Source organism: Styela clava, chromosome 11 (assembly GCF_964204865.1).
Source record: "Styela clava chromosome 11, kaStyClav1.hap1.2, whole genome shotgun sequence".
NCBI lineage: Eukaryota > Metazoa > Chordata > Ascidiacea > Stolidobranchia > Styelidae > Styela > Styela clava.
In genome coordinates, this window is record NC_135260.1 from 16,179,612 (window position 1) to 16,207,471 (window position 27,860).

The following is a 27,860-nucleotide window of genomic DNA, read 5'->3' on the forward strand; positions in this document are numbered from 1 at the left end:
ATATTTTATTCGTTGTCTCGCGCAAGGACGTGAACTTTATAGCTGAGAATGTGGAATTAATGTAATACCTGATAGATAATATTTGCAGAAGTGTGTGAATCCGAAAAATGAATTGTGCGTAGCACAATGACGTTATCTTGATAACTTTTATCGACCGTATGGACAGTAATACTCAGAAACGGCGTGTTGTTTATGCCTGTCCCCTATGTCGTTCGTAAAACTTAAACTCTTTGTATGCTGGATGATCATTTGCACTGTCTTTCGAACAGATTTATGCAACCACAGTTTCCGAAAAATATTTGCGTAGGGATATATTACCTGGATTTTGTATGGCTCATTAAACGTTACGTTTAAAATATACGTCTTCAACTATTATGAACAGCTGACAGTCCGATGCCATCATCACAGTTCAAAATATTCTGGGTGGTAGATTTCAAGGCGTTTTCTTCAAATTTATTTGAAGTGGTGAACGACCCCCCCCCACCCCCCCCCCCCCCACCCCCCCACCCCCCTCTGGACACGATGTCGCCATACAGCTTGCATTTACTTTCACATTCATCTTCTTTTACAACTTCTAAGAACCTTGGATAAGGTTTAAAACGTACAGAATATAAGATGGAGAGTATTCCCAAAAAGAAGTGGTGCGTGTTCATTCACCTAAAACTACTGAATCAAATCATTCACACACACACACACACACAACCATAGGGCATTAATAAAATTTGAAAAATGAGAAAAGCTTTGGATAAATTATATGGCAACCGAAAAAAAAAGTACCGTCCGTACCGTCAGATAACAGTCTACAAATATATTCACAGTTCACACCAAGCGAAGCAGTACAGTAGGACACAAAATGGCGTCCGACGCCCGCAGAACGTTTAATGACGTCATAGCAAACAAAAACAAATCTCACAGAGCTAACAGAAATATTTAAAATGAATAAAAGTAATAGCCTTCTGGGGAAAATTTTTATCTTCAACCACTGAAAATTTCAAAGCAATTGGTCCAGTATTCGAAGAGAAAAGCGGTTTTTTAATATTTCCACTAGGTGTGTTATTCTGTGTCAAACAACAAGAACAACATAATATTGAAACGATCGTTATGTCCAAAGTGACTATAAACCAAGTGGGGACACCGAGTGCAATGATGCATATCGGGCGTCATTTTGTGTCCAGCGAATCGGGAGAAAGCGGCATCGTCGGTTTGTTTTAGCTTCGTCAGAAGGTCTCGTTCGTCAATTTGTTTGAAGATTTTTTACTGTTTTGCATTTTATTCGGGTAATTTCATTATTTTTTATTTGCTATTTGCCTCGTGGAATCATACTGGTATCGTGCGGTTTCGTGAAAGTTGCGAGAGTTATCTTATCATCCCGTGAGAGTTATACAACTTTGAAACCTCATATCTCCCGAACCTTATATTATATGCAGAAAAGTTTTATATTGTTTGAAAGACAATCTAGGAGAATAATTTTAATTATGAGATGGAAATAAAATGTCGCGATTATCATACAAAAATCGGCAAAATTGAAAAGCGTGGAATTTTTTTGAAACGCTTTTGAGTTAAATAACAAAAACTTCGATTTGCTTGTTTTAACCTAATATGACATCGACACATTTGCATAGGTTAAGAATAGCTTTCGATATTAGATATAATTTGTCGTGCACCAGTAAAATTGTATAAGTTATTTCATTCAATGTTCTCCAATTCTTGAAATGTCCACTGCGCCAACTTGAGTTAAACAACAACGTTCCCTAAATACTTAGTTACGCAATTACGTCGCAACGTTCCGTATGAAAAACACATATCGCTTACCTTCGCAAGTGTGAAACGTCATTAACCTAATGCATACGTTTAAATCAGGTACTATTTGAACTGGTATTATGATACCTGTTCACACCATGCCGAAAGTTTGAAGCCTGCGTTTTCCATTAATCATTCCAGAAGCTGATGAAATAAATTTTCTCGGAAAAATGTTTCTTAATTTAAAGAGCTGTTGCAACAGTTGCTCCAAAAATTATAGAATGTAAACGATCTCATGGCTAGCACATTGTGCGGCCTGATGAATTTCATCGAAGCATGTAAATTATAAGGTACAAAATTTGAAAAACCAGCCGCCGCGACTGGTGTTGCATCTCTTATCAACTTATTATTGGCAGGATATTTCGATTCTTTTGCGTCGAAAAATGTAAAATATTTACTAGGTGATCTAGCGACGCCATCATGTCTTCTACGTTCTCGTTAATAAAACTTAATTGTAATTTTATCGATATCCAACAGTGAAAAACTAGCCTTGATGTTTCCGGGGGAACCCTATAAAGACACGGGGTTTAAATTGTTTGTTTGTTTCTATGGAAAGTGTCAATCCCGATGAATGCCCACAATCGTTACTAACTCTTTTCAGGTCTTACACACCTGATGAATATTTATTTAAAATTGATAGTTTTACCCAATATTTATGCCACCCATCCAAAAAAGCAATCGTATTTTCGCGCGAAGTATAAACTATATTTCGCGCAAATATTAATGCCTTTCATAATATATGTTTGCCTGTTACTTTTCTGACAGATGAAGTTGCTTGAAATATAATTTCCCATCTTGCCACAAAATCGCTTTTAAAATTTTGAAACCCTTTCTCAATTTAAGGTTAAATATTCACGCAAAAGAGGAGACAAATAAAATTATTGAAACCGGTATGCTAGTAGACCTGCGGCCAGAGCTCAAGTCAAATAGATAATATATTATTTTATACACTCCAGATATTCTTGTAAACTTGATATACGCCGTTATCCTACATTCCATGCATGTAGTATATTTTTTGGATAATATTTTGGCAATGTACACCTTGTTGAAAATTTGCTATACGTATATTTTAATATCATGACATGTACCGCAAAAATAGTGCAAGTTTCTGTAGTATAATTTGTATTGTAGTTCCGTCAATTTGTTAAAATAGGTTCTGTGCAAGTAGCGATAATTACACCAGGAATTTTATAATAATTTAATAATAAAATGTGTATCTTTTTGTTTAATATTTTGGTGTTATCGGGTTGTTGATTTATCGAGTGAAGTTGGATGACTTTAACCCTAACTTCGTATATGCTGACCATACCGCCAAGCCGAGTTATCTGAGAAACATCTGCGAATAATATAATTTTCAGAAGAATGTTCATTCGTTTTGCCGCTGCGAAAGTTTGGTCCGAATTATTGAGCATCTTTTTTTTTTAATCAGCTGTTTAACGATCGCAGGTTCAAATCACTTAATTAGGATCTTACAGCGATAGAACTCTGGACACAAATTGGCTGGTGTGACGTCACACGAGCGCTTATAACGTTACCAATGGTTGTCCTCACTTGGTTTATAGTCACTTTGGTTATGTCCACTACGTGTCCAAAAATTAGAATAAAAGATAAGAAATATTATAAATAACAAAAATTGTTTGCCACACCATTTTGATAATTGTGTAAAAATTCCCGAAGAAGAGTGAGACACTGAAGAGAGTGAACCAGCATCGACGCTCGGGGAAAGGTCCATTCTCGTCAATTACGGTACTGAGGACAAAACCGTTGAACCAGGAGAGCGACGAGTGGACAGGTTTTAGTTAGCAGTCGCTACGTGTGTACGTGTACGTGTGTACGTGCACGTTGAGTGTGGAGCTGTTTATTAAGAATTTCCTAATTGGTTGTTTGATTAAGAAAGACAGATGAGAAAGAAAAAACGATTCAGACATACAAAATAATATGGAAGATGGCGAAAAAGATGCCGAAGTAAATGCTGAAAGCAGAGGGACAGAAATGAGACTGAATCTTGTATCAAAAAACACAATCGTTGTTAAATTTGAAAAAAATAATTGGGTGCATAGAAAAGATGTGGTTAACTTTATTGGTCAAAAAATTGGAAAAACTAATATAGCAAGTGTCTATGAAGAAGGAGAAAAAATCTGGATTGTGACATTACACAAAGAAAATCATGTAACAATTTTATTGAAGGAGGGGATTCCTTACCAATTTCAAAATGAAGATTTTATAACCTATCCAATGTTATATAGGAATGATGTTACTAAAGTTGAGATGAGTAAAACACCTTACCATTTATTGCATGCTGATATCACAGAAATGCTTCAAACATATGGAGAATGTTTAAATATCCAAAACTTCTACGATGAAGACAATATAGCAACTGGCATAAGAGTAATCCAAATTGTACTAAAAAAACATCTACCACGAAGAATCAATATTCCATGGCACATGGGAGGTGGTCAGTTTCAAATGACATATAAATCAAAACCAATCATAGTGGGAAAACATTGCTACATTTGTACAAGTAATCAACATATAGCAAACGAATGCCCTAAACGAATTCCATGCGATTTTTGTGGAATGGAAGGTCGGCCACATTTGACAAAAAACTGTCGCAGAAAGACGCAGCAAATATATGAACAGGAACTAAGAATAGCCAGTGAAGTTGAAAAAGAAAAACAAAAACAGGAAAAAAACATTTCGATTGCTAAAACGAATAATGAAAGTCATGAACCAGATGGGGAAAAAACCCAGCAAATAGTGGAAATCATGGATACACAACAGCAAACTGAAGTTGAAAAAATCCCACAATCACCACTGTCAAAGGAACATAAAGAAGAAAATATGGAACTCGACCAACTAGAAATGGATGCAATCACGTCATTGATGAAACTAAGAAATGAAAGTGATATAATAGAAAATAATATTGAAGGAAATCAAAGTAAAGATGGAAAGCCTGAAAGTCAGCCAAAGATCCTTTTGATAGGGGACTCACAGGTAAAAAGAATAAAAGGCGTAGTATCACCACAAACTGTAAATGCAATTCATATACCAGGAGGTGCATTTATGCATGGAGAAGAGTGGTTGAATGATAAAGATCCCTGTGTAGAAAATCTTGCCTTGTATTTTGGCACGAATCATTTAGATGATGATATTGAAACCTTTAATCATCAAGTAGAGAGAATAATGAAATGTGCCAACCGATCTGCAATAAATGTATATTTTATGGAAATTGTGCCATATAAAGGATCAACAAAAAAGAAAATTGATACTAGTCAAATAAACGATATCATTAAACTGGCAGCAAAACAACTTGACATCCTAGTTGTAGAATTACCAAAGAAATTCCGAGCAAACGATGACTCACTTTATGAAAAAGATGGTGTTCACCTAAGTGAAGAAGAGGCAAAACTTTTGGCAGGAAAATTACTGTATGAGGTCCAACAACATATGACATTCAAAAAGAGAAAGATGGACAACTCCCCTAGTTAATATCAAAAGTAAAGGACATATAAAAAAGAATCTGACTCTGTAAGGTATTTAGTCATTTATCCGATTTTGTTTTCTTGTGTGATTTGTGTTACATTTATGATTATTATTTGTTCTGATTTTTGTAATGAGAGATTAATATATAGTGTAAGATTCAATACTAAGGTATCATTAGTATAGTTTTTTGAAACAAAATGGATATGACTAATAAAGGTAACCTTCTGTCTCTCATTACATATAATGTAAATGGGATGAGAAATGGATTTAAAAGGAAAAGTATTTTTGATTTTTTGAAAAGGCATAACACACATATCATATTTTTACAAGAAACACATTGTAATAACCAATTAGAAGCTTGTAATTGGAATAAGGAATGGGGGGGACAATCGTTCTGGTCCACATTTTCAAATTTTCGAAATGGTGTTGGGATTATGATATCTAAAAAATTAGACCTTGACATAGAAATTGTCAAGATTGATACAGACGGACGTTTTTTACTCTGTTTGACCAAGATAAATAAAATTCCTACATTGATGCTGAATGTGTATGCCCCAAACATGATGAGACAAAGATCCAATTTTTTTGTCAGTATCAGGAGACTGATACAAACTACAATAATTGATAATCAAATTCTTGATAACTATCAGATAATTTTAAGGGGGGATTTTAATTGCACCTTACAGTATATAGATAGAGAAAAACCCAATACTACAAATGATACTAGTGTAGACAAATTGTTAGAATTACTAAGGATATGTGATTTTGTAGACGCATGGAGAATACTAAACCCCCAAGAAATTAATTTTACTTGGCATAGAATAGATAGTTCAAATATGAACATACCCGCAAAAAGACGTTTAGACCGATTTTACATCACAAAAAATATGCTACCAATACTTGAGAATTCAAAAATTTGTAATACCGTACTGTTATCAGATCATTTACCTGTTGAAGTAATTATTGAACATTGGGACAATATTACTAGAGGCCCCTCTTACTGGAAATTTAATAATAATTTATCTAACAACCTTGAATTTGTTGAGGGAATACGATTAATGTCAAAAAAATGGTTTATAGAACTCAAAAATGCGAAAGATGAGAATACTTTGAGAGTATGGGACAAAATAAAAGATAAAATTATTAAGCATTGGAGCTCATATTGCGGGAAAAAAGCTAGAAAGGAGGAAAGAATAGAAGAAAAACATTTGAAAAATAATTATGAAAACTCTTACCAAGATATGCTAAAACATCCTTATTGTACGGAACGTAGAGAAAACTTTATGCAATTGAAAACTACTTTACAAATTTTTGAGAAAAACAAAATGCAAGGCCAAATTGTAAGATCAAGAACTAAATGGTCAGAAAAAGGAGAAAAGCCATCAAAGTACTTCTTAAATTTAGAAATATATAGGGGCAAACTGAAACTATTTAAACGTTTGAAAACACAAAACGGAAAAATTGCGACAGATTTAAAGGAAATACAGAAGGAACAAAAACTCTATTTTGAATCACTATATAGAAAGAAACAAAATTTAGATTACTCAATCCAAGACAACTTGTTACGTGGATTGGAAAGGTTTAATTCTGAAGAAAATAAGGTAATCTTAGATAAACAAATATCTGTAGAAGAAATAGACATGGCGTTCAAATCTATGAAGCTAAATAAAGCCCCAGGTCTAGATGGACTCACGAAAGAATTTTATAACATATCATGGCCAACTTTCAAACTCATTCTATTTAGATTATTTAGTGTTTGCTTAAAACATGGAAAATTATCTCAGTCTATGAATATGGCGGTTATCACTCTACTATACAAAAATGGAGAAAAAGAAAGTATTAGCAATTGGAGACCAATATCATTATTAAATTTTGATTACAAAGTCTATGCCAAAATATTAGCAAATAGATTAAAAATTATTATGCCCACACTAATACACCCAGTTCAAACTGGATTCATTTATCAAAGATGTATACATGAAAACCTTATTTGTTTAAGAGATGACATTTTTTATGCGAATGCGTATGGGAAAAATTTGGCAATCTTATCCATTGACTGGCAAAAAGCTTATGACAGTATAGATAGACTATTTTTATGGAAAATTATGGAACGATTGAATTTTGGAAAAAACTTCATATCTATGATAAAAATACTGTATACCAAAGCTAACGCTGTTATTCTTACAAATGGATATTTAGGACAAAAATTAATAATTGAAAGAGGTTTACGTCAAGGTTGCCCTTTGTCACCATTATTATATTCATTCGTAGCGGAAACGTTTGCATGTAGCGTAAGATGTAATCCAAGAATCGATGGATTCTATACCATTGCGAATATTGAAGAAAAATTTGAACGTTTTGCAGATGATGCGACGATTACGACTTCTAATATAGCTTCACTGTATGAAATTTTACAGGAAGTTAAAGATTTTGAAAATGCCACTGGAACACTGATTAATAAAAAAAAATCACAAATTTTATTTTGCGGACCTTTAAAGCAAAACCAACTATTTGAAATAGGTGGGATTACCATATCTAAAGACGAAATAAAAATTCTTGGTGCGTGGATAGGAAATAATGAAAATGCCATAAAAGAAAGTTGGTTTAAAGTGCAAGAAAAAATCTGTAACATATTCAATATTTGGAAACAAAGAAATATGAGCATGACCGGCAGAATTATTATAGCCAAGACTTTTATTTTGTCAAAAGTATGGTACTTATCTGCTTTCGAATGTGTGCCAAAAGATATTTTGAAAAATATTACTAAACTAATTTGGAATTTTATATGGAGTGGAAAACGTGAGTTAGTTAGTAGAAAAATATGTTGCTGTAGTAAACAGTATGGTGGACTAGGATGTATTGATATGGAAACACAAATTAAAAACATACAAATTAAATGGATATTTTGGTTATTAAAAGGTAGTGGAGCCCCATGGTCATCCAGAGCAAGAGTATTTATTAATAAGTATGACAAACGACTAGTAACCTCAAATTTAGAAACGCTTCATCTTTCGATTCAGAAAATACCTAAATTTTATACAACAATCGTTAATCATTTTAAAAGTTTGAACTTTTCGAGAAAACCTATATTTGATAAAAAACAAATAGTGAAAGAAATATTATGGTGGAATCCTCTTATCCAATTGTCTATTCACCCAGAACATGTAGGCAATTGGATAAGAGGAAATGTCATTTATATTAGAGACATTTTTCAAAGAAACTGTGTTAATATTGCAGCTAGTGTTATTGGTCATGCTAAATGGAACTCAATGTCTATTAATAGTAAAAAAATGTATGAGAGAAGAATTTCAGATGTCATAATGTATATAGTAGAGGTGTTACCAATAGAATGGAAATTGTTATTATTGCAACCAGATTCTCATGATAGTGTAGAAAATGGTATTCTTAACCCTTTTGATTTTGAAGAAATTCCTACAACAAAAGAATTGCATATAATGTATGAAAAAAAATACTGGCATGATAATTTTATTATTAAGAAAGTATTTCATATTGGTCAGAGGTATAATATACCTGTAGACGATATAAAATGGATAGATATCTGGAATTATTATATTCCCAAAAAGTTGCAAATTTTAGGATGGAAAATAGCACATATGGCATTGCAAACAGGGGATAAAATAAGGCATTGGGTAGACGGTGATGATGGGTACTGCCAGCTGTGTAACAACAACATTGTAGAAACTTGTAAACATTTATTTTTTGAATGCGTTTATGTTAGACAATTCTGGGAATGGTGTAACGTTGCACCTCCCCAGTACAATATTAAAAGTATAATTTTCTTACAAAATGTAAAACCAATATTAGGACTGATCATTGCGTGTGCAAAAGGGGCAATATGGGATTTTCGAAATTATATTATATTTGAAGAAGGGCAAACTTACCAATCAACCATGCGAACAATTTTCAATTCAATTCAAAACAATCAACAAAATTGAAAATAATAAGCGATGATTCTATTGATGTATTATTTCATAAATCTGTAATGCTTTAAATATGTATATAGTGTTATTTCATTTAAATTTCAACGGTATCTACCATATTTATTGTATATCATCAACATGGATAGAAAGTAGAAAAACCCTATAATCATGGTATGGAAGTTTTTCTTATTCCTATCTAATTTATTGAAAACTTTTATTTTTCCATGCAAATTAATTACTGATGGTAATATAATTATAAATTAATAAAATGACACGGATCAACTATACTGAACTTCAAATGGACATGGATGTAGTATGTATATATATGTGATTGATAAATTGGTATTGTATGATTTTATAATTCGTATATACAATATGACTTTTTGAAATGGTGGTAATTAAAACCATGATATTCAAAATTCTAAAAAAATGATTAATAATCTTAATCTAATTCGGAAACTAATAATAATAAAAAAAAAAAAATAAAAAAAAAAGTTAGCAGTCGCAGGCAGGTATTATATATATCAGGGTGGTCCAAGGTTAGGATAGGATAGGATTTACATATTTATCCCGGGGGAGAGGAAAGCCGATAAGACGGCTTATCCATATGGCGAACCACGGCCTCTCGTCCGGTTACCATTCCAAGTCGGGTATGGGATTAGTCTTTACTGTATTGTTTGTTTTTCGGAAACATGGACTTGGTGGTGGAGGAAGCCGTAACCGACCAGCGGTTACGTGAACCACCCAACGACGGCGAGGAGTCCAGCAATCCTCTCGCACATAACCATCCCTGCATGGGATTCGAACCTGCGAACCCACGCAGAGCAATTAGAGGTGCGGTGGCGAGCGGATTCCTAACGCTTAGCCCGTTGAGCCACACCGCCGCGCCGGTTGTCGGCTTCGCGGGCCACAATATTATTTTTGTATTGTTCGCGGGCCACAATAGTGCCAAGAATAGGTAAACTGTACAATACAAAACATACCGGTACCGGTACACTTATTGCTGTATTGTACCGGTACAAACACGTTCATCATTATTCAGTTATTTGTCATTTATCAAGCTAAAACATGCAAAAAACTCACTGAAACGTGTAGAAATTTGTTATGTCTACAATGTAGTAAAAGATTTTAAACTTTTATAACGGAGAAAGTGTCATAGAGAGAAAATGCCGTTTTAGATTGTCACCGATGCAACTTTTAGACATATCAAGCATTGCGGTATTTTCCCTCCCATATCCTGTCAAAAATCTGCCTGAATCTGCATTTTTACAAAATATCTTACAAATAACTGCAGATCGATTTATTATTGAATTTTACCAAGTTTGAGATACAGGAGGGTACGATAATTAATAAATTTTCTGACATATATATATGCAGTATGTTTGAAATACTGTTCAGGCTGGTAACACCCGGCAGGAATTATATTGTTCGGCCATAAAATTATTATTTAGTTATCTTAGTTAGTTTAGCTATTTAATAGATTCCTTATTCGATTTCTAGTTTTTATAAACCCTATTTTGTTAGCGAATATCCCCGACCAAAAAAATGGAAAGCCAGTTAAAAATTTAGAATAACCCAACACATTATTCGGTACTCCCGAAGTATTCGTACCAAGATGGTGCACAACCTGAACATAGTATGTTTACCAGTCTAGGGTTCAGGTTGTGCGCCATCTTGGTACGAATACTTTGGGAGCGCTCATTATTCAACTTCGTTAGTTGCCTCATCTAGCCATAACACTAGTCAATTCGGTGAATAACAATATGTCAATAGATTTTTCTGGTAATTTTTATGACGAAACAAAACCAAATGCTTTTTATGTTCACCCTCTCGCAAATGTGACGCGGGCCACAGATAATGAGGCGGCTCTACAATGTATAACTGTATAAAGTGAATATTTCGAAACAGGCTGACAGCTCTACAAAATCTACACTGCACGCATGCCAAGTTGTAGAAATTCGTTCCTTAATCGTTAGTTTTTCAAGCTGCTCTTCCCTCTCCTAGCAAGTGGTCATTTATAAACTTGTTTTGGAATAACGAGGACATGACTCTGTCATTGTAGCCTATGCTATAGGTCGTCTGATTGCCACGCTTTTATTCCAACATATACCCCTGATCAAATACTGAAATAATAGCTAATGATATAAATTCTAAAGCTGATTTAATTATACTGTATTGTGTAGAATCTACCATATAAGAATATAGAAATTCAATGAATAATTATGAACTAGATAAAATGCAGTGTAACATGAGGGCCATTTTTAAATACAAATTAATTGGGATGATTAGATTAATGAAGAATGAGGAAAGAAATGAACTACTTGGAAAAGATCATATGGACTATATAAATATTTAATCGATTATGTTGCGAGTCTTGTGACACCCATTTTTCCCATGTGTGTTCCGTTTGAATATTGAAAATAGTTTAGTAAACAAGTTGCTAACATAGACAGCGAATGTAGAGAAGGCTAAGGCAGTATTATATGTCTAATCCTAAAAAAAAAAATTTTTTATGTGCTAAAATTTGATTGTATGATATGACTGCTGTTGATGGAAAAATATATTCAATTGCTTACCGGATTACTTAGATCACAAACATGGGTGCAAATAAAATTGGATATAACTGTATAATGGAATTGAATTGGTAAATGTATCTGGATTTTATAATATGTCTTTTTCATTGTTTTGTATAAGTACACCAGTGTTAACTCTAAGCAAATTATGAGTGCGAAAGTGCTTCGCAGTCGAAAAAAAAAGTGCGAAAGTGCTTTTGCCGATTTTAACAAGTTAGGTGCCCTAGCCTTTCATATAACCCATTTAAAACGGCATAGATACTCGAAAAAGCGCTCTTCTGGTTAATATTATGAATTAAAGAGAAGCCTTTCCGTTAACGAGTTTCCTTTAAGCGAATTCATGTTTAATTAGAACAAGTGAATTCATCGGCAACGAGAGGACATCTGCTACCACCTGCCGCGGACAAAACTTTCATGCAACGTATCACAGTGTCAATTGCTTACTCGCGTGAACAGCAAAGGCTTTCACATTTGTTACTCCTTCCGTCTAACAGACAACGATTGGAACAGGCAGACTGGAAACCATATTAGTTACAGGGTGGATCATTTGTACAAATCCCTGCAAAATAATTCCCCCCCCCTCCCCAAAAATATAAATAGCAAATCAACTAATTAGGGTTAGGTGTGCACGTGCGCTGGAAATTCAACTTTTCGATTTATCCCTAAACCTAATCTGATAATTATTATTTTGTGATTTTGAACCACTTTGAAAGTCGCCACCCGCTGTTTTAAAAGATAGGTTAACCTACCTTCCCTCCGAAATATTAAGCAGGATACTCCCCTGTTTTAGGAGATAGGTTGACCTACTTTCTTTTCAAACTTTTTTCTCCGAAATATTACACAAGATCACTTTGAAAATCCTCCCGTTTCCTGAGCTAGCGTGACCTAATTTCCCATTTACATTTATATTATACTAGTTCAGAGCTTACCCAAAGACAAGTAATTTTTAAATGTCCACACGCCTTGGTTTGCGTGCGAATTAGTTTAAATCGGGCAGAAAACATCATATATTGGCAAAATGTTTAGTAATGCCATGTACTTTCAGCATTCATAAATAGCACTCTTTGTAATGCTGCTGACCTAGTATCAAATATTCGCATCACAACGCCACTTGCGAGGTTTCCATATATTTCAATTACACTAATAGGAACGGTTACACCAACGAGTTTTCTTTTGCTAAGGTACACGAAATATAACGAGGGTGATTCTTGAAAAAAACATGAATATAAAAAATAAACGAATGATATGATAGTGGATCCCAAATAATTTTGAGAGTGTCTCGAAATACCAATTCATTTAATAAATAATTTTTATTCGACCACATGAACACTGATATCCTGAAAATTAATGTTGAAAGAGAGTACGCATTCTCAGATATAGGACATCCAGTCGCGATATTCAATCGTTCATATGCACAAATCTCACATTAATAGTAATTGCTACCCAAGTTTGTAAAGTTTAGAAACCAACAAACATAAAATAACTTATCCTAAAACACAATTAAAATTCAGTCGGCAATAAATTGCGCCAAGACGATGCCATACAAAACAAAAAAGATTTGGTCGCGAGAGTTACGTTAGATGACTGCAAAACGACGTTTTTTTTAAGCAGAATATAAAACAATCAAATTGAAAAAACGGGAGTTACGACGCCCTTAACACATCGTGTGTATTAAACTTCCCTGATAAGTACTTTGGTAAGTACTATTCTCATTGTACTTATACACCTGTTGGAGTATTTCGGACAATTTCGAATTTAAAATAAATGAAAACCCGACATATAATAAAGACGCAAAAGTAAAATGAACATTTATTGAAAAAGTTATTATTTAAGAAAGACAACATGATCGGACAATTCCGCCAAAACCTCGATGTTCGCAAGTGAGATGATAAATAAATACTTCCCTGTATTCGATCAATTAACTTTAGCGTATCGTTGTTCTGCCAACAAACAGCAGGGTGCAAAATATTTCCGTCCTGTGATATGCTCACAAATATTCTCGATATTAATATCATACCCTCGCGTATGTACTTTCTATTAGCTCTTTAGTGATCCCTTCCATCCTTGGCCAAGTCATGTTTCGAATATGTGAACATTTTATTCGACCACACATGGCCGGCGGGATGTTAAAATTGTAAACAAGAGAGAGGTAAAATCAATCGCGAATTTCGTTATAACGCTCGTTTACGAATTGTTGCGCCTGTTATCGTCGAAAATGATTACATTTGTTGTATTTTGAGGCATTTAAGCAGTAATAATTAGGGCATGACATCATCAAAATCGTCAAGTGAGATCTTGAAATTGCAAATTCCGTGAATAAAATTGGGAATTACTCGGTAACGAATTCAGCTTTAATGACCGTCGGGGTATTGTTTTTTTTTTGAAAATTATAATTAATGTGAGAGCGCCAAAAACATACGATCCATACCGATGCGACTGCAATTTATATGGCCGCACTTGGTGTGGCGCGTTTATTAATAGTGTAAAATAAATTAAACGAATATCAATTATAACCAAGCCTGTGAGCGTGTTTATTTACTGTGGGCAAAAATCGTAAAATACCGTCTTGAGACAAATTCACTTCTATTGCAAAATCTTAATTTTCAGTTATTGTCGTTATAGAAATAACGTGTGGCAACTTTTTAATTTATCGGCGACCAAAAAACCGCCCCACACTCGTCCAAACGTGTGTCGAGCTTGAACGACAGGAACAGATTCATCGACGACTTTAATTAGGGAAAATATCGCCGGATGAGAACAGAACAGGCCTAAGTCACAATTTTGAGTTTTGAGAAAAACGCAAAAAACAATTTGAAATTTTTTTATTTTCGAATTTCTAGATATTCACACTTAGTAAAGTCCTGAGCTTTGGTTATTTTAATGTGGATGAGAATATCTTTGTAATCAATATTTTTTGGCACTTCAGTTTCAATTCCTTCCTGCTTTTTTACCCCCATAAGAAACTTTGGCCCATTCTGTTCTCAACAACTTCTGAAATTTTTTGTACGGGATGCAAGGTAAAACAAGGTGACTTAGGCCTAAGTTGCACTGAACAAATTTTTAGGGATGTAAGTTTCGGACATTTGATTTTTGATGTTCATGCCCATCATATTGGAACTTAGGACTATCTTTTTTCAATATTTTGGGGTTTTGAGCCATGCTCTACAAAGTGGTTGTCTTGAAATCCTGCATTTCTCAATAATAAAAATTTTAGCTGGACTTAGGCCTATTCTGTTCTTAAATATTTTAGGCCTAAGTCCAGCTAAAATTTTTATTATTGAGAAATTCAGGATTTCAAGACCACCACCTTGTAGAGCATGGCTCAAAACCCCAAAATATTGAAAAAAGTCAATTTTCCAAAAATGTGACTTAGGCCCCTTCTGTTCTCATCCGGCGATATGTATTTTATTGGGAATGCAAAATAAATGTAACAAAACGCATTTTTTCGTGATATAACTTTGTATTTTCGAAAGGTAAAATTTGATCTAAATTAATCGCAAAAATGTTTTATTTTAAATGTAACAAAACACATTTTGCGATATAACCTTGTATTTTCGAAAACGGGTGTCCTGAAAAGTAAAATATGATCTAAATTAATCGCAAAAATGTTTTATTTTAAATGTAACAAAACACATTTTTCGCGATACACCTGTATTTTCGGATACCGGGTGTCATGAAGAGTAAAATATGATCTGAGTTAACCCTAAATAATGTTTCTTTCCAAATGTATCAAAACGCATTTTTTGCGATATAACTTTGTATTTTTTAATGTTTTATCTATCGTCTAACTAACGTCTGGTACACATCATTTTCGGGGAGAACTCTAGCCCGCGAAACGTCATTTAATTTAAAATAGAGAATGTTTCACCCAATCCAAAATGGAAAATCGCCAGTAAGTCGACAGGGATTCAACCCTCCAGATTCAGTATTCTATATCCCCCCGTGTCAGAACTTTCTGAAGAATGGAACAAAGAACCCGTCAAACCACGGCGGAAGAAGGGGAGTATTTTTTGCACTAATAATTAGGGGGTGACATTATCAAAATCGTCAAGAAACTTGTGAATTTGCAAATTCCATAAATAAAATTGTGAATTGCTCGGTAACATTTTAGCTATAATTATCGCCTGGGTATTGTTTTGTTGAAAACAGGTTGAAAATTGAGGGAATTAGTTACAATTAGCGCCTGACCTCTATTAGGCACTCGAGCACTCGAGCCCAATCTTTTTAGCATTAAGCGCATACGTAAAATACCGTGTAGAAAAAGTGCTGTTCATTAACGTCATCTCGTCTTATGACCACACAGAAATGCCTTTATTGCCGAATTGTTCAATCACTATTTTAAATCAACATTCAGGATTGGCACAATTTCAGATTTGCGAAGTTTATCACCATAGAAAAACATGAGAAAGTTAATTATCGTCTTAATAAATATCTGCATCACGGTATCGACAATATTATTACCATTCGCATAAAATTGGGATGGTAAATTTACAAATCTTGATAGGTAATAATAAAGCCAATGCAAATGTTAATTTGGGTCCTCAATGTCTTCAACAGCTGTTGCCGATGTGAGTGAACCGGTAAACCCGAAATATGAAACTTCGATGTCCTCCGACCCGCAAGAATTCATATTTGTAAAAAGGAGAGGGCGGGAATATAGATTACCAAAACCTGGATATCGCCACCAAAACGATCGGTGACAAGAACAATTAGCGATTACAACGGAATTAACCAGTAGAAAGGCTTTGTTGCCGATTTTACCGACGTTCCAAAAATATTTGTTATTCGGTACTCGTTAAAAATATTCGATTAAAAAAAATATTGAATTTTGCCCACCCGCACTCGCATATCAATGAGAAATAGTTGTGTGAATATCGCAAAATTCCGGAAAATGCCACGTGCTTTCAACATTGTGATAACAATAAAATGGCTCTTAATGGTATTTTGTGAATTTGGTGATTTTGCAAATCTGTGACATGCTGCTAAAAGTTTCGGCTGATTTGAAAATCGTGCATATTGGTCACAATTCATCCAAAGTGACTATAACACTTTTATAGTCATTTTAAATTCATCGATATCATTGGTAGTCACATGACCACTCTCGTTAAAAGAAACGCACTGCGTAGTATTCCAACATCTGGTTTCAAAGATGCTGGGAGCGTTTTTGCGGGAGAAGCCGAATGATGTGCTCACATAATAATCATATTATAAACAAGAATTTTGCCGTTAATGCAAAAGCTTTATCTCCTATGTCTGCATCTCATAGGTTAGAACTCCGGTAAATATCGTTATGATATGCAGAATTGAGTTACAAAAGTACTAGTATGTTACTTATTTGCCAACTTAATACTCGAAAATATTTGTTAACTTTGAATTTTTATTCTATTCAAAATGGGAAAAAAGTGCTAGTTCTCTTCAAAATCGGGAAAAAGTGCTATTTCGCAGTCCCTAAAAAAAGTTGCGAAAGTGCTTCGCAATTTTCGCAAAAAAGTGCGCTAATAGTGAACACTGACGTACACACTTCTGCACTTTATAATATCACCTGAATTACCTGAAAAATTGGGCTTCATGCATCTAAATTAAAATGAATTATTTGATTACACCAAAACTATTATATTCATGAATCCGAATTTGGATTTAAATTTGGCAAAAAAAAGAATTAGCTATACTTTGGAAAGTGCTATGATGTTTCGTAGAGACGTAATTGTTAGAGGGTATAGTCATAGGTGTGGGTTACGAATAACATATGCAAAAATCGGTATGCAACGCCCACTCTAAACTATACTAAAACCACTATATTTAGTGTGGTATCACCGTATTGTACTAGATTACACTTTCACATTCATTGCACTATTTAATGCAAGAAGAATACTAAAATAAAATTGTAGTTTGCATGTATAGCTGTACAGGGTTTGTTGCAAACCGCATGGTGCTATAGGTAACGCATAATGCAGTAATGTATCAATGCAAAATATTACAGGAATATGTCGATTTAGTCCCATAGCTAAAATCAAATTAATACTTTCGTATATGATTGTATGGATCAGGGGTGGGCAAACTACGGCCCATGGACAAATCTGGCCCTTTGGGCAATTCAATCTGGCCCGCCTGAAGCTGACACAACCAAACTGAAACCGAATTTCGATGTTTTAGCTGAACAATGGCACAAGGAATTTGTAGAGATTGTGAATAAATTTAGTTCCCGTACGAGGCTTACTGTTTTCCATTCCACTTTTGCTTTTGTACCATTGCGAATATTTTTCATAAAATGTAACTTTTTACGTCACATTTACGTGGCCCGCCAGTTTAGTTGGGCAAAATTATTGACCCCTGGTCCAGAAACATTGCCCACCCCTGGTCTAGATCCATAATACGACAGATATGAGCAGAAATAGAAAACACCATTTATCATATCACCACAGGTGATGCTTTGATTGCTGGAGAGCGTATTAATTTTTTCCAACTGCAAATATTTATAAATTCATTCTTGGAGATACCGAAAAATTCTTCACATCAACTAGAGTGTTTATTACAGAAAATTTGTAAAACAAGAGGTAGATAGATTACACTGTCATCACTCATATTACACTGTTTTTTACTGATTTCCTCTGGTTATCTTACTAATGCTTTCCAAAGATGACTGTTTTTTCACTTATCATTAATAAATATGACATGAAATATTTGGTCTAGAAAATGTTTTCGACTCAAATACATTTTAAATTAGGTGTAAGTTGATGTGAAAAATTTACCTAAATCATTATCTGAAACACCATAAATATAAGTAGTATTGTTTTCTTTGTGTTGTTTATTACCAGTTGAGATATCGTACATTTGGATCTGCTTGTATGATGGCTCAAAATCCCTAATTTGTAAACAAAATTATTTCTAGATATTCCTCAATTCAAAAATTTGTTATATCGAATATGAATTTCAAATGTATTCGAATATTCAATTCGTTTTATACATACCTCTTTTGAAATATTCATATTTTTTGTTTTGTTACAATAAAACTTTATTATATCAGTCAGGTAATGGTATTGATCTTTGTCAATCAGTATGGAACCAGCAGAAAAGAAGAGAAAGACATCCACTTATTCCGAACAAAAAACTCCAAATTATGGGAAAAAGGTGTTAGAGGTTCTTGACGACTTCAGAAAAGCTGAAGATCTGTGTGACTTTTTTCTTAAGGTTGGGGATAGAGTAGTTCCAGTTCATCAGAATGTAATTGCTGCTACATCACCCTATTTAAAAGATCTGATAGATAGGGGCACTGGAGGAACAAGTATCGTTGAAATACCTAATGCCAGTTTTACAGCGGTGAAACGTTGTGTCGAGTATCTTTATAGTGGAACTACGAGAGTAACTCTCGAAGACGCTGGTGATATTTTGGATGTGGCGAGTCTAATGCAGCTTCAAGATATGGTTGAACTTTGGTTTAAACATTTTGCTGATATTTTAAATGTTCGAAACTGTTGGGAAATCAAGCATCTTGCTGACAAGCATAACAATAAAAAAATTAAGAAGTCACTTGATTCTCTTATCTCAAACAATATTGGCGATGTTTGCTACCATGTAGATTTTGTGGCGATTGGTATTGATGAATTGATAAGATACATAAGCAAGGCCAATGATGTTGTTTCTGCATGGAAAGCAGCTTCTCTCTGGGTCACTAGTGATCTTATCACAAGAAGTGACAACCTTCATTTGATCATAAAAAATTTACATCTGGATCGATTGAAAATTGATGATATAGAAATGTTGCTCAATGACACTTTAATCAAATCATCTAATCCATGCATAGAAGAAGTTGCTAAAAAAGTGTTGAAAAAAGTAAAAGAAGAGAAGTTCACCATCAACAACTGGCCTACTTTAAACTTGGCTGCAGAAGTGATCAATGACACCGCTTTAACAACGCTCGTGCATCAAAAAATGTGTGTAATGTTAGTGGAACTTTCTGATAAGAAAGAATTTTTGAAAATTCCTTTACAAGAAATGAAGTTTATCTTGAATTCTGTACATATTGACAAAGAATCTGAAAGTGATGTCTGGAATGCTATAAGTAGATGGATATCATATGACCCATATCGGCATAAGTGTTGCTTTGAGATTTTGAAGTCTGTGAATTTAAAAAAATTCTCTGTTGAGTTAATTAATGATGTTATCCGTGATAACAAAATTGTTGATGCAAGTAAGGATTGCCGTAACCTGATCCTCGATGCCCTCGTCGCTCATGCATCAACCAGCAAGGAAACATCTAAATCATCTAAGAGCAGTAAACCAGCCAAACCTGTTATACAAACTGCTTCAAGTAGCAATAAGAGTTTTTGCTCTTCAAGCAGTGGTTCTTTCCAGGCTCCTGGACAAATGAGTTCTAAGATCAAGAATACTTCAACTAAGTCATCTTCGGCAAGTTCGAAACCTAGCAATATTATAGCTGTTTTGGATAATCGATGGGACAGCATATTGGCCTTTGATCCAAAAAATGCAAGTTGCCGTCAAATGTGGAACATACCATTAGACAAGCAAAGCACAATGAAGAATGCTTCTTGGTTCCAAGCAGCTGCAATGGGTTCTATAATATTTGTCATGTGTGATAAATCATTTTTTAGCTTCGATACAAAAAATAATACTTGGAAAAGCCTGACATCTCCTCTTCATCGCCATGATGAGCATTCCAAAGCTATCGGATTTCAATCAAAACTATGTGTAATTGGACAAAATTCAGAATTTTATGAACCGCTGAAAGACGAATGGACTGTCGCACCACTACCTGATCTCTTGACTATAAAATTTTGTGTTGCTTCAACACCAACAAAACTATATAAAATCGGCGGTACATTGAAGACTCAAGCTACGGGTTGGGTATATATATGGGAATCTGAGTTTAAAAATGCTAATCATACAAGAATGATCCAACCCAGAAAATGTGCTTCAGCTGCGACTTCACAGGAAGATTTATATGTAATGGGTGGTATCAATGCAACAGATGGAATTTTATCATCCACTGAATCCTATAGCCCCAAGACAGATACCTGGTGTATGTTATCTGACGTAAGATGTCCAGTATCTTTTTCATCCTCTTGTTGTTTGCAAGGAGACATTTATTATTTTGGGGGAAATACCATAGAAAAGTATGAGAAAAAGAAGCACACATGGAATGTTGTCAAGAAAATGGATGCCATGGGTAATAAATTTGCTGCTATTGGCATAACTTCTCAATAGACTTGATAATAGACTTGTCGAAAATGTTAATATTAATGATAATCTATTTTCCAGATTTTTTTGCGGGATTCAACATGCATAGAAATTAAATAAATTTACAACTTCCTCTGTGATAGGAAACATTTATTTTTTTCACATAGTTTTCATTTTTAATCTGAACCACGGTTTATCAGAGAGTCTGTCCATAGTTCCATGTTGTATATGGAGTAATCGTTTAAGTAACAATACCTTCTGTAAATATTTGCTGTGTTTTATATTTATACATGACATAATGTTATAATTCATATTATGCAATCACCATCTTACCACTTATGAGTAGTTTTCCTTGCTTTCAAAGATTTTTATCTTCCTAATCGGTAACGATTGACTTCTCATACTTTCTGTAGATTGTAAGCAATTTATCACTGCTGTTTATGTTCTCACGATATAATTATGCTCACTAATTTTTCTCATTTTATGAAACGCATGCAATGTATTTTTGATCACTGAATTTTTATAGTGCTAGTAATTTTAAAATATACTTCAAGCTGTATTTAAATATACCTAGATATTTTTCTGTATTCTATAATCTTTGTAAATTAGGATTTTTGTAATCGTATGTAAATTATTATTTCCACTTTTTTATCTTGAATATTTTGAGTTTCGAAAAGTGTAATCAACATTTTAGTTTTCAAATCTTTTTATAGTTAATATATGTAATCTCATTAATCTGATATGCATTATTGTGTAATTATAAACTTTATGCACTTATATTGTAGCTAATTGAACCGGCAAATTAAATAGGAATATGAACATATGACGTCTGATGAGATAGAAAACGTTTCTATATGTCGGTGATTTCCGACCGGCATGTACATGTTGAACATTTGAATACTGGAGTATAGGGAAAGAATGAGTATCTGCAAAAATGAAAGTAGTAACAAGGAAGACGAGATGTAATGGAATAAATAATGATTGGACTCAAACATAATATGAATATCTTGCAGTGCTGGAGATCGGTTGGTTACAAACACATGGTAGAAGTTGCAACTTGAGCGGCTGGGCAGTACAACTTGGTGTATCTACCAAGAGGAATGATACCAGGTAAACGTGGAATCCCAATAATGGTTTAGTGTCTTATATTCCAAATGTTTATTCATTTCATATTATTATGCAAAAAGACAGAACATTACTAATCTGTCTGGTTATATCATCCTTGACCTTTGTATGCCAATTCTTTCATATTTTAATTTGTATACTATATGTTTTCAAGTTCAAACTGCTATTAACAACACGGCCCCGCCGTCGCCAACCGGAACATTCTGAACTGATCATTTGTTGAACGATGTTGGAGTATGACTAAAGAGAAGATGGGATTCCCAATTCAATTCTGTGTAATTTCCAGGATAAGAGGAACATTTGGGTTCATCCAGAAATAAAGTTGGTTCTTGAATATCAGTGGATATACTCGTACAGAGGCTTGTTTGAAGTGAAATGCCTGGAATGACAAATCCGACCTATTAAGGTCAATGCAATATTTCTAACATGAAGCATCAATTAATAATGGAGATTCATGAGGAAACATTAATGGACATGAATGAATAACATATGCTGAAAACTTTTAATAGCTTGGTGAAATGTCATAGACCAGAAAATTATTTAATAAACAGTGTAACGCACACTCGGGTTGGGAGCAAAGGGTTGCGGCCCCCTTGGCGCAAATAAATAGTTATCTATATTATAACTGTTTTCTCAGAATAATGTACACAAAAGCGCTATCGCAGCACCTCGCATACTTGTAAACAGATGTGCGGTCTCATGGATAATACGGTCTTAAAATGCACTGCTGATTCTGCGCTCTAGTTTGCTCGCCCTTCCACGTTACGCTCTTATTATTATCATAGGTGTTCTCACTTTTGCGCAACGTAATTCATTTTTGTTAAAATTCAATTTGTTGCTGCAATGCTGCCATTGCCAAAATGAAAGGGCAAAAATCTCTTTCATTACAACAATTAATAACTATTATCACTTAAACACTAAATAAGTTTGAAGTTGTTAGAAACAATTTTTACCACATCTTTTCATGTTATGAATTTCGTGCAAGGCCCGAGCATAATTTGATGGCAAAGATCATAGCCTACTTCATCATAACATTGTTTTACCGAATTACGTTAATAAAACACTCATTCGAATAAGATTTGCAGTCCGCAAAACATCCTGAAAAAGGTACGGTAACTGTTTTCGTGTTCGAATATTCGAATTCGAATATTTTTTACGAATTGTCAAACTTCGGGTATTTTAATATAGGTATAATATACAACAGGTGTCCAGAACACTGGACAATTTAATGTTGGTAAGCTGCAATTGCGCCTGTCCAATTCTTATGCAAGCGGCATACCTGGCAGAACTATGCGTTCATATCAGCGACATGAGGTATTACAAGTGGACAAAAAGTTCGCAATAGTAATGTGAAACTGGGTGGGCTGAGGTATATTCAGTGTACACGAAACTATGGTCTCTGTGTACTTAGAGCGCTTATGTACATAATATACAAGTGAGTAAATTGTAATAATTACCGTTAACATTCACAAAATGAGTCATCCTAACTAGTGGTTATGCAGAAGGCAATCGGCACAAAATATCAAAAGTAGTTTACTCACCCAATGCCCATATCCTTGATTCTGACCATGCTAAGATAGTGAGAAAGTATTTGTTAACAAGAGCATGCTTTTGCTAGGTTACTGATAAAGGAGCGTGGGTTATGAAATGATAATTTCAAAATTGCGGTTTTGTTGTTCACACATTTGTTTTCGTCGGTGTGTGTTCAAGTGTCGCATTTAACATCATTTTCTGGTAATTGACTTGGCAGACACATATAATGTTGCCTAGAGATTTATAAATGCAATTTTTCATAATTTGAAACTCCATTTTCAGGTATCCGACTTAGTAGATACATAATGTTGGCTAGATATTTCATAGATGCAATATTACATAATTAAAGCGGAAGAATTTGATTCTTCCAATAGGGATAATTGACATGGATTTTGGATCGAGTCATGTATATGCAGGAGCACCATATTATTCAGAGTAAGTAAAAATCTTAGTCTTTTTTATTGTCAATTTTATGGACTTTTTTTTGTTAAGAATAAAACTGAGTGGATCTCCTCGTCAAATTACAGAAATAGGCAAGCCGTCTCAAAAGAGAGTTGATGTTTTGGGATATTATCACTTATTTATTTATAATAGTACAGTAATGTTATTGTCACTTTTTGCTGGTGCTTGTAATATTATAAGGCAGCGGTTCCCAAACAATGGGTCAAGACCCACCAGTGGGTCGCAAAAGGAATCTTAGTGGGTCGTGAAAAGATGTAGAAAGCTTTGATTAATTATAGGCTACTGGTTATTAGGATCGGTGGCGACTCGAATACGTAAATCTTCAAAAAAGAAATTAAATTGAAATTCTAATCTGTGAAAGTTTCCTTTTCACGATCTTCTCAAAAGAACAACAATTTTCTACACTAAGAATGACCATGTGGCTTTTTTACGCATAGCAGTTTTGTACAATGTACAGCACTTCTTACCGTGTTTCCCCGAAATTTAGTCAGGATTTAGAGTTATTTACTTTTAAAGAATAACACTATGATTTTTTGTTTTGGAAGAGGTCTTCCATGTTCATTTATCAAAAATAAAATTACATTGTAGAAAATCACAAGATTTTTTAATAAACATTATATAAAAACCGACATCCATTGTTTTTATTTGTATGGTCTTTCCCGAAGCGTGTATATAATATATACCGGTATTTCCTATACAAAAATCAAGTTGCAAATATCATAATTGCTATTGTGACATCACACAATCTTGAATAGTGGTGTGATCTTCACCTTACCTCAGGTCATTGAACCTTTCCTCTCCCACACATTTTAAATTCATTTCAAGGGTAGGATTCAATTAAAATCATTTTTAAAATTTAAATTAGGTCTCATTTTCAGGCCGGGTCTTATTTTCGAGGAAACGCGGTAGTTTTGCGATGATTAGCCATTGCTGTGTTCTGTGTTATGTCATAAAAAGTTAAATGGGTCGCCATAAGCTGTGGTAATAAATAGTGGGTCCCAACTCTAAAAAGTTTGGGAACCACTGTTATAAGGTACTTCAGCAGAAGTATGTGAACCAAGAGATATGTATACCAGGTTAGGGTCAGACAATAAATTTAGATACAAATACTACGGTAATATATGGCTAGTCCCATACTTCTGGAGCGCCTATTATATTGCTTTTCAGTGTTTACCTCTGTGTCAACAATAATTTGTCACTGCATTTCAAATCTAAACACTCTTCTAAATAAAATGTCAACTAACATACTTTTGGTTTTGTATTGACAAAATATGATCAACTGATATTGCTTTGATACTTCAGTGTCCCCATTGACAATGTCCCTCAAGTTCAAAATGATCAACATGAGACAATATATGAGGCAGTGGAAATTGAACATGGACGTCATCATCAGGTTGTTATGATTTTTTGTGCCTGTAGCAAGCATTGCGCTTCAGTTTGGCAAATTGTTAAAATATTAATATGAAATGATTGTATTTTTACCTCAAAGCAAAGTTTCTCATTTTTTGTTATGCATATAAAGAATAATTTCACACCACTTTTTAATTAATAAATGGTTGACTTTTCGAATTAGTAACTAAGTAGACGAGAATATCGGTCAGAGACCGAAGACTTACGATCGAAAGTTAGGGGATCCCCCAAAACAGAAACTGCGGTTTTGATTGATCCGCTCTTACTCCATAGCAACACCGTATGTACCATCACTAATTAATTAATAACTCGCTAATTATACGACATAATTCATCCAAAAATCGATAGGCTTCTGATCCGAGATATGATGAATGCACATGCGAAATTTGAAGCAGATTCAACCTCGCTTTCGTGAGATATCGCGTGTATCTAACAGACAGACAAATACCAATATCAACATACTTAAAGTAATAAACCTGTATAATTTCTATGCGATTTTACAATATGTAGGCTACTATCAGCATTTAAAATTAAAACTTGATATGCCTGAAGTTGAACTGCTTTCATTACGTACCTTGCGTTTGATTTCATTTTACTGTGTTTTAGGAATATTCTGAAACATCAAGTGACCAACATTCTTATGATCCTGTATGTTTCGATCAGCAAGAAAGCGATGATCAGATAAATAGTCGTATACATGCCAGGTATCAATTTGTTTGACATAAATTTTATCTGATTTTCAACAGATGATTTTTTATTAGCTGATTCCAGTCTGTAACTTCTGCTATAGGCAGGGGCACAGCCAGAGGGGGGGTTACATGGGTCGTAACCCCCCGTTTGAGAAAAGGTTTTGGTGTGGAATTTCATCTACAAAAAAGCGTCTTTTTATTATCGCGCATCATGGTTTCACGGTCAAAACGATATTGTTATGTGCGTTATTACCTTAACACAATTAATACTGCAAGACTTTTTGTTTCACTATAGGTATGTTTTCTTTTTTATTCAGCGCTGATAATAGGAATGTGTAATTGTTGATTGCAATTCCGGAAGGCGTATTTTTTTTTCTCTCCATGAAACAGACATGTAACGAATTTTACCGCACTTATGGGCGCTCAAAAGGAGAGAAGGGTTATAAGCTAATTTAAGGACTTTCTTTTCCCGACTCAATCACTCTATTAATACCAATCACAGCGCATTAAAAAGCAAAATAGAATTTATTAACATTAATTCACATCGAGTTACGGGGAAGAATTAACCGCAGCTATCGCTAACAGGTAAAAACGATAAACATAAAAAAAAAAATTACTTGCCTTTTTGCATCATATTTTTCAATTCCTAATTTTGCATAAAACGTGTCACTGTCAACATCATTTTTGTAAATTCAGAAACGTCGAACCCGATAAGTAAAACAGGTAAATGATGTATTTTATGGAAATTTCTCGAGATACTGACGAGAAATATTATTTTGACCATGTAGATATTGCCATTATTGCCGATTTTTTCACGTGTTTATTATCAGTGTTTCAACCCAAAGCTAAGTTACGTGAATACTCAACACTGAGTTTTTGATTATTAATTAATACGAAAGTAACACGGACAAGATATAAAATTAAAATCATAAAAATGTGAACTATCCCGCATCCCGGGGTCAGTAATGATAATTTTGTTCGCCTAAAATTGGGACCGTAATTAACAAACTGTGATACAAATCCTTCACAGAATCCTTAATAGTTGTCTTCAACATCTTCGCCGATGTGAACTCACAATTCTGTCAGAAATATAAAAACCAAACTACGATATCCGCCGTTGTGTGAGAATTAATATTTACTAGTCACCGTATTTTCTCGACTATACGCCTATCACGCGGATAAGCCGACTCCCTAATAACAGCTTCAAAATAGTGAATTTATAAAAATTCGCATATATGTCGTTTCCACAAATCGTAACACGGCGCACGCATCTATTACAGTCAATGATGTTCAATTCAAATTTAATATTCAAATATCGCAATTCGCTACCTTCTTGTATATGGCACACACATTCTAGCGCCGCTGTCCACATTTTGATTAAAACAATTTTCAATTACCGGTAATAAAAAAGTGCTTTAATATAGTTTAACAACATTAATTGGAATGTCGGCCGCCGAAACGGTCGCGAAGACAAATATTTACTGCAGCCTTCATTGTGATGGAGTTTTCAGTCTTCTAGTAAAATTCGAAAAAGGGAAAATTTATTGTCACGGCGATCCTTTCGGCGGCTGACATTCCAATTAATGTTGTAACTCAACTTTGGGTTTAAACACGTGCATAAATCGGCAATAATGGCATTTCTACATGGT

General features: G+C 34.2%; 2 protein-coding genes across 9 annotated transcripts in view; both read left to right on the plus strand.

The window, feature by feature from the left end:
- Nucleotides 1-1,201: 1,201 nt before the first annotated feature.
- On the plus strand, nt 1,202-21,777 carry LOC120347875 (uncharacterized). 6 transcript variants are annotated; one of them, XM_078117826.1, is made up of 3 exons: nt 3,042-3,375; nt 10,386-11,868; nt 18,853-21,777. In XM_078117826.1, the coding sequence occupies exons 2-3, from the start codon at nt 11,822-11,824 to the stop codon at nt 21,017-21,019; spliced, it is 2,214 nt and encodes a 737-aa protein (XP_077973952.1). In that variant the 5' UTR covers nt 3,042-3,375; nt 10,386-11,821; the 3' UTR covers nt 21,020-21,777. The 6 variants fall into 6 exon arrangements, with proteins under 6 accessions (XP_077973955.1, XP_077973952.1, XP_077973956.1 ...); XM_078117827.1 differs by lacking the exon at nt 3,042-3,375 and adding an exon at nt 18,220-18,351 and having other exon boundaries at nt 11,713-11,868; nt 18,822-21,777; XM_078117828.1 differs by lacking the exon at nt 3,042-3,375 and adding an exon at nt 18,220-18,351 and having other exon boundaries at nt 11,713-11,868.
- An 88-nt stretch (nt 21,778-21,865) lies between these two features.
- LOC120347780 (uncharacterized) overlaps nt 21,866-27,860 on the plus strand; it is a 42,573-nt gene continuing 36,578 nt past the window's right edge. The window contains exons 1-4 of one of the 3 annotated variants that reach the window (XM_078117823.1): nt 21,866-22,102; nt 22,272-24,085; nt 25,415-25,505; nt 26,129-26,226. In XM_078117823.1, coding sequence (XP_077973949.1) covers nt 24,036-24,085; nt 25,415-25,505; nt 26,129-26,226 — 239 coding nt within the window. In that variant the 5' untranslated portion in view covers nt 21,866-22,102; nt 22,272-24,035. Of the gene's footprint in view, nt 22,103-22,271; nt 24,086-25,414; nt 25,506-26,126; nt 26,227-27,860 lie in introns of all 3 variants that reach the window. The other 2 variants (XM_039417870.2, XM_078117824.1) reach the window with 2 other exon arrangements.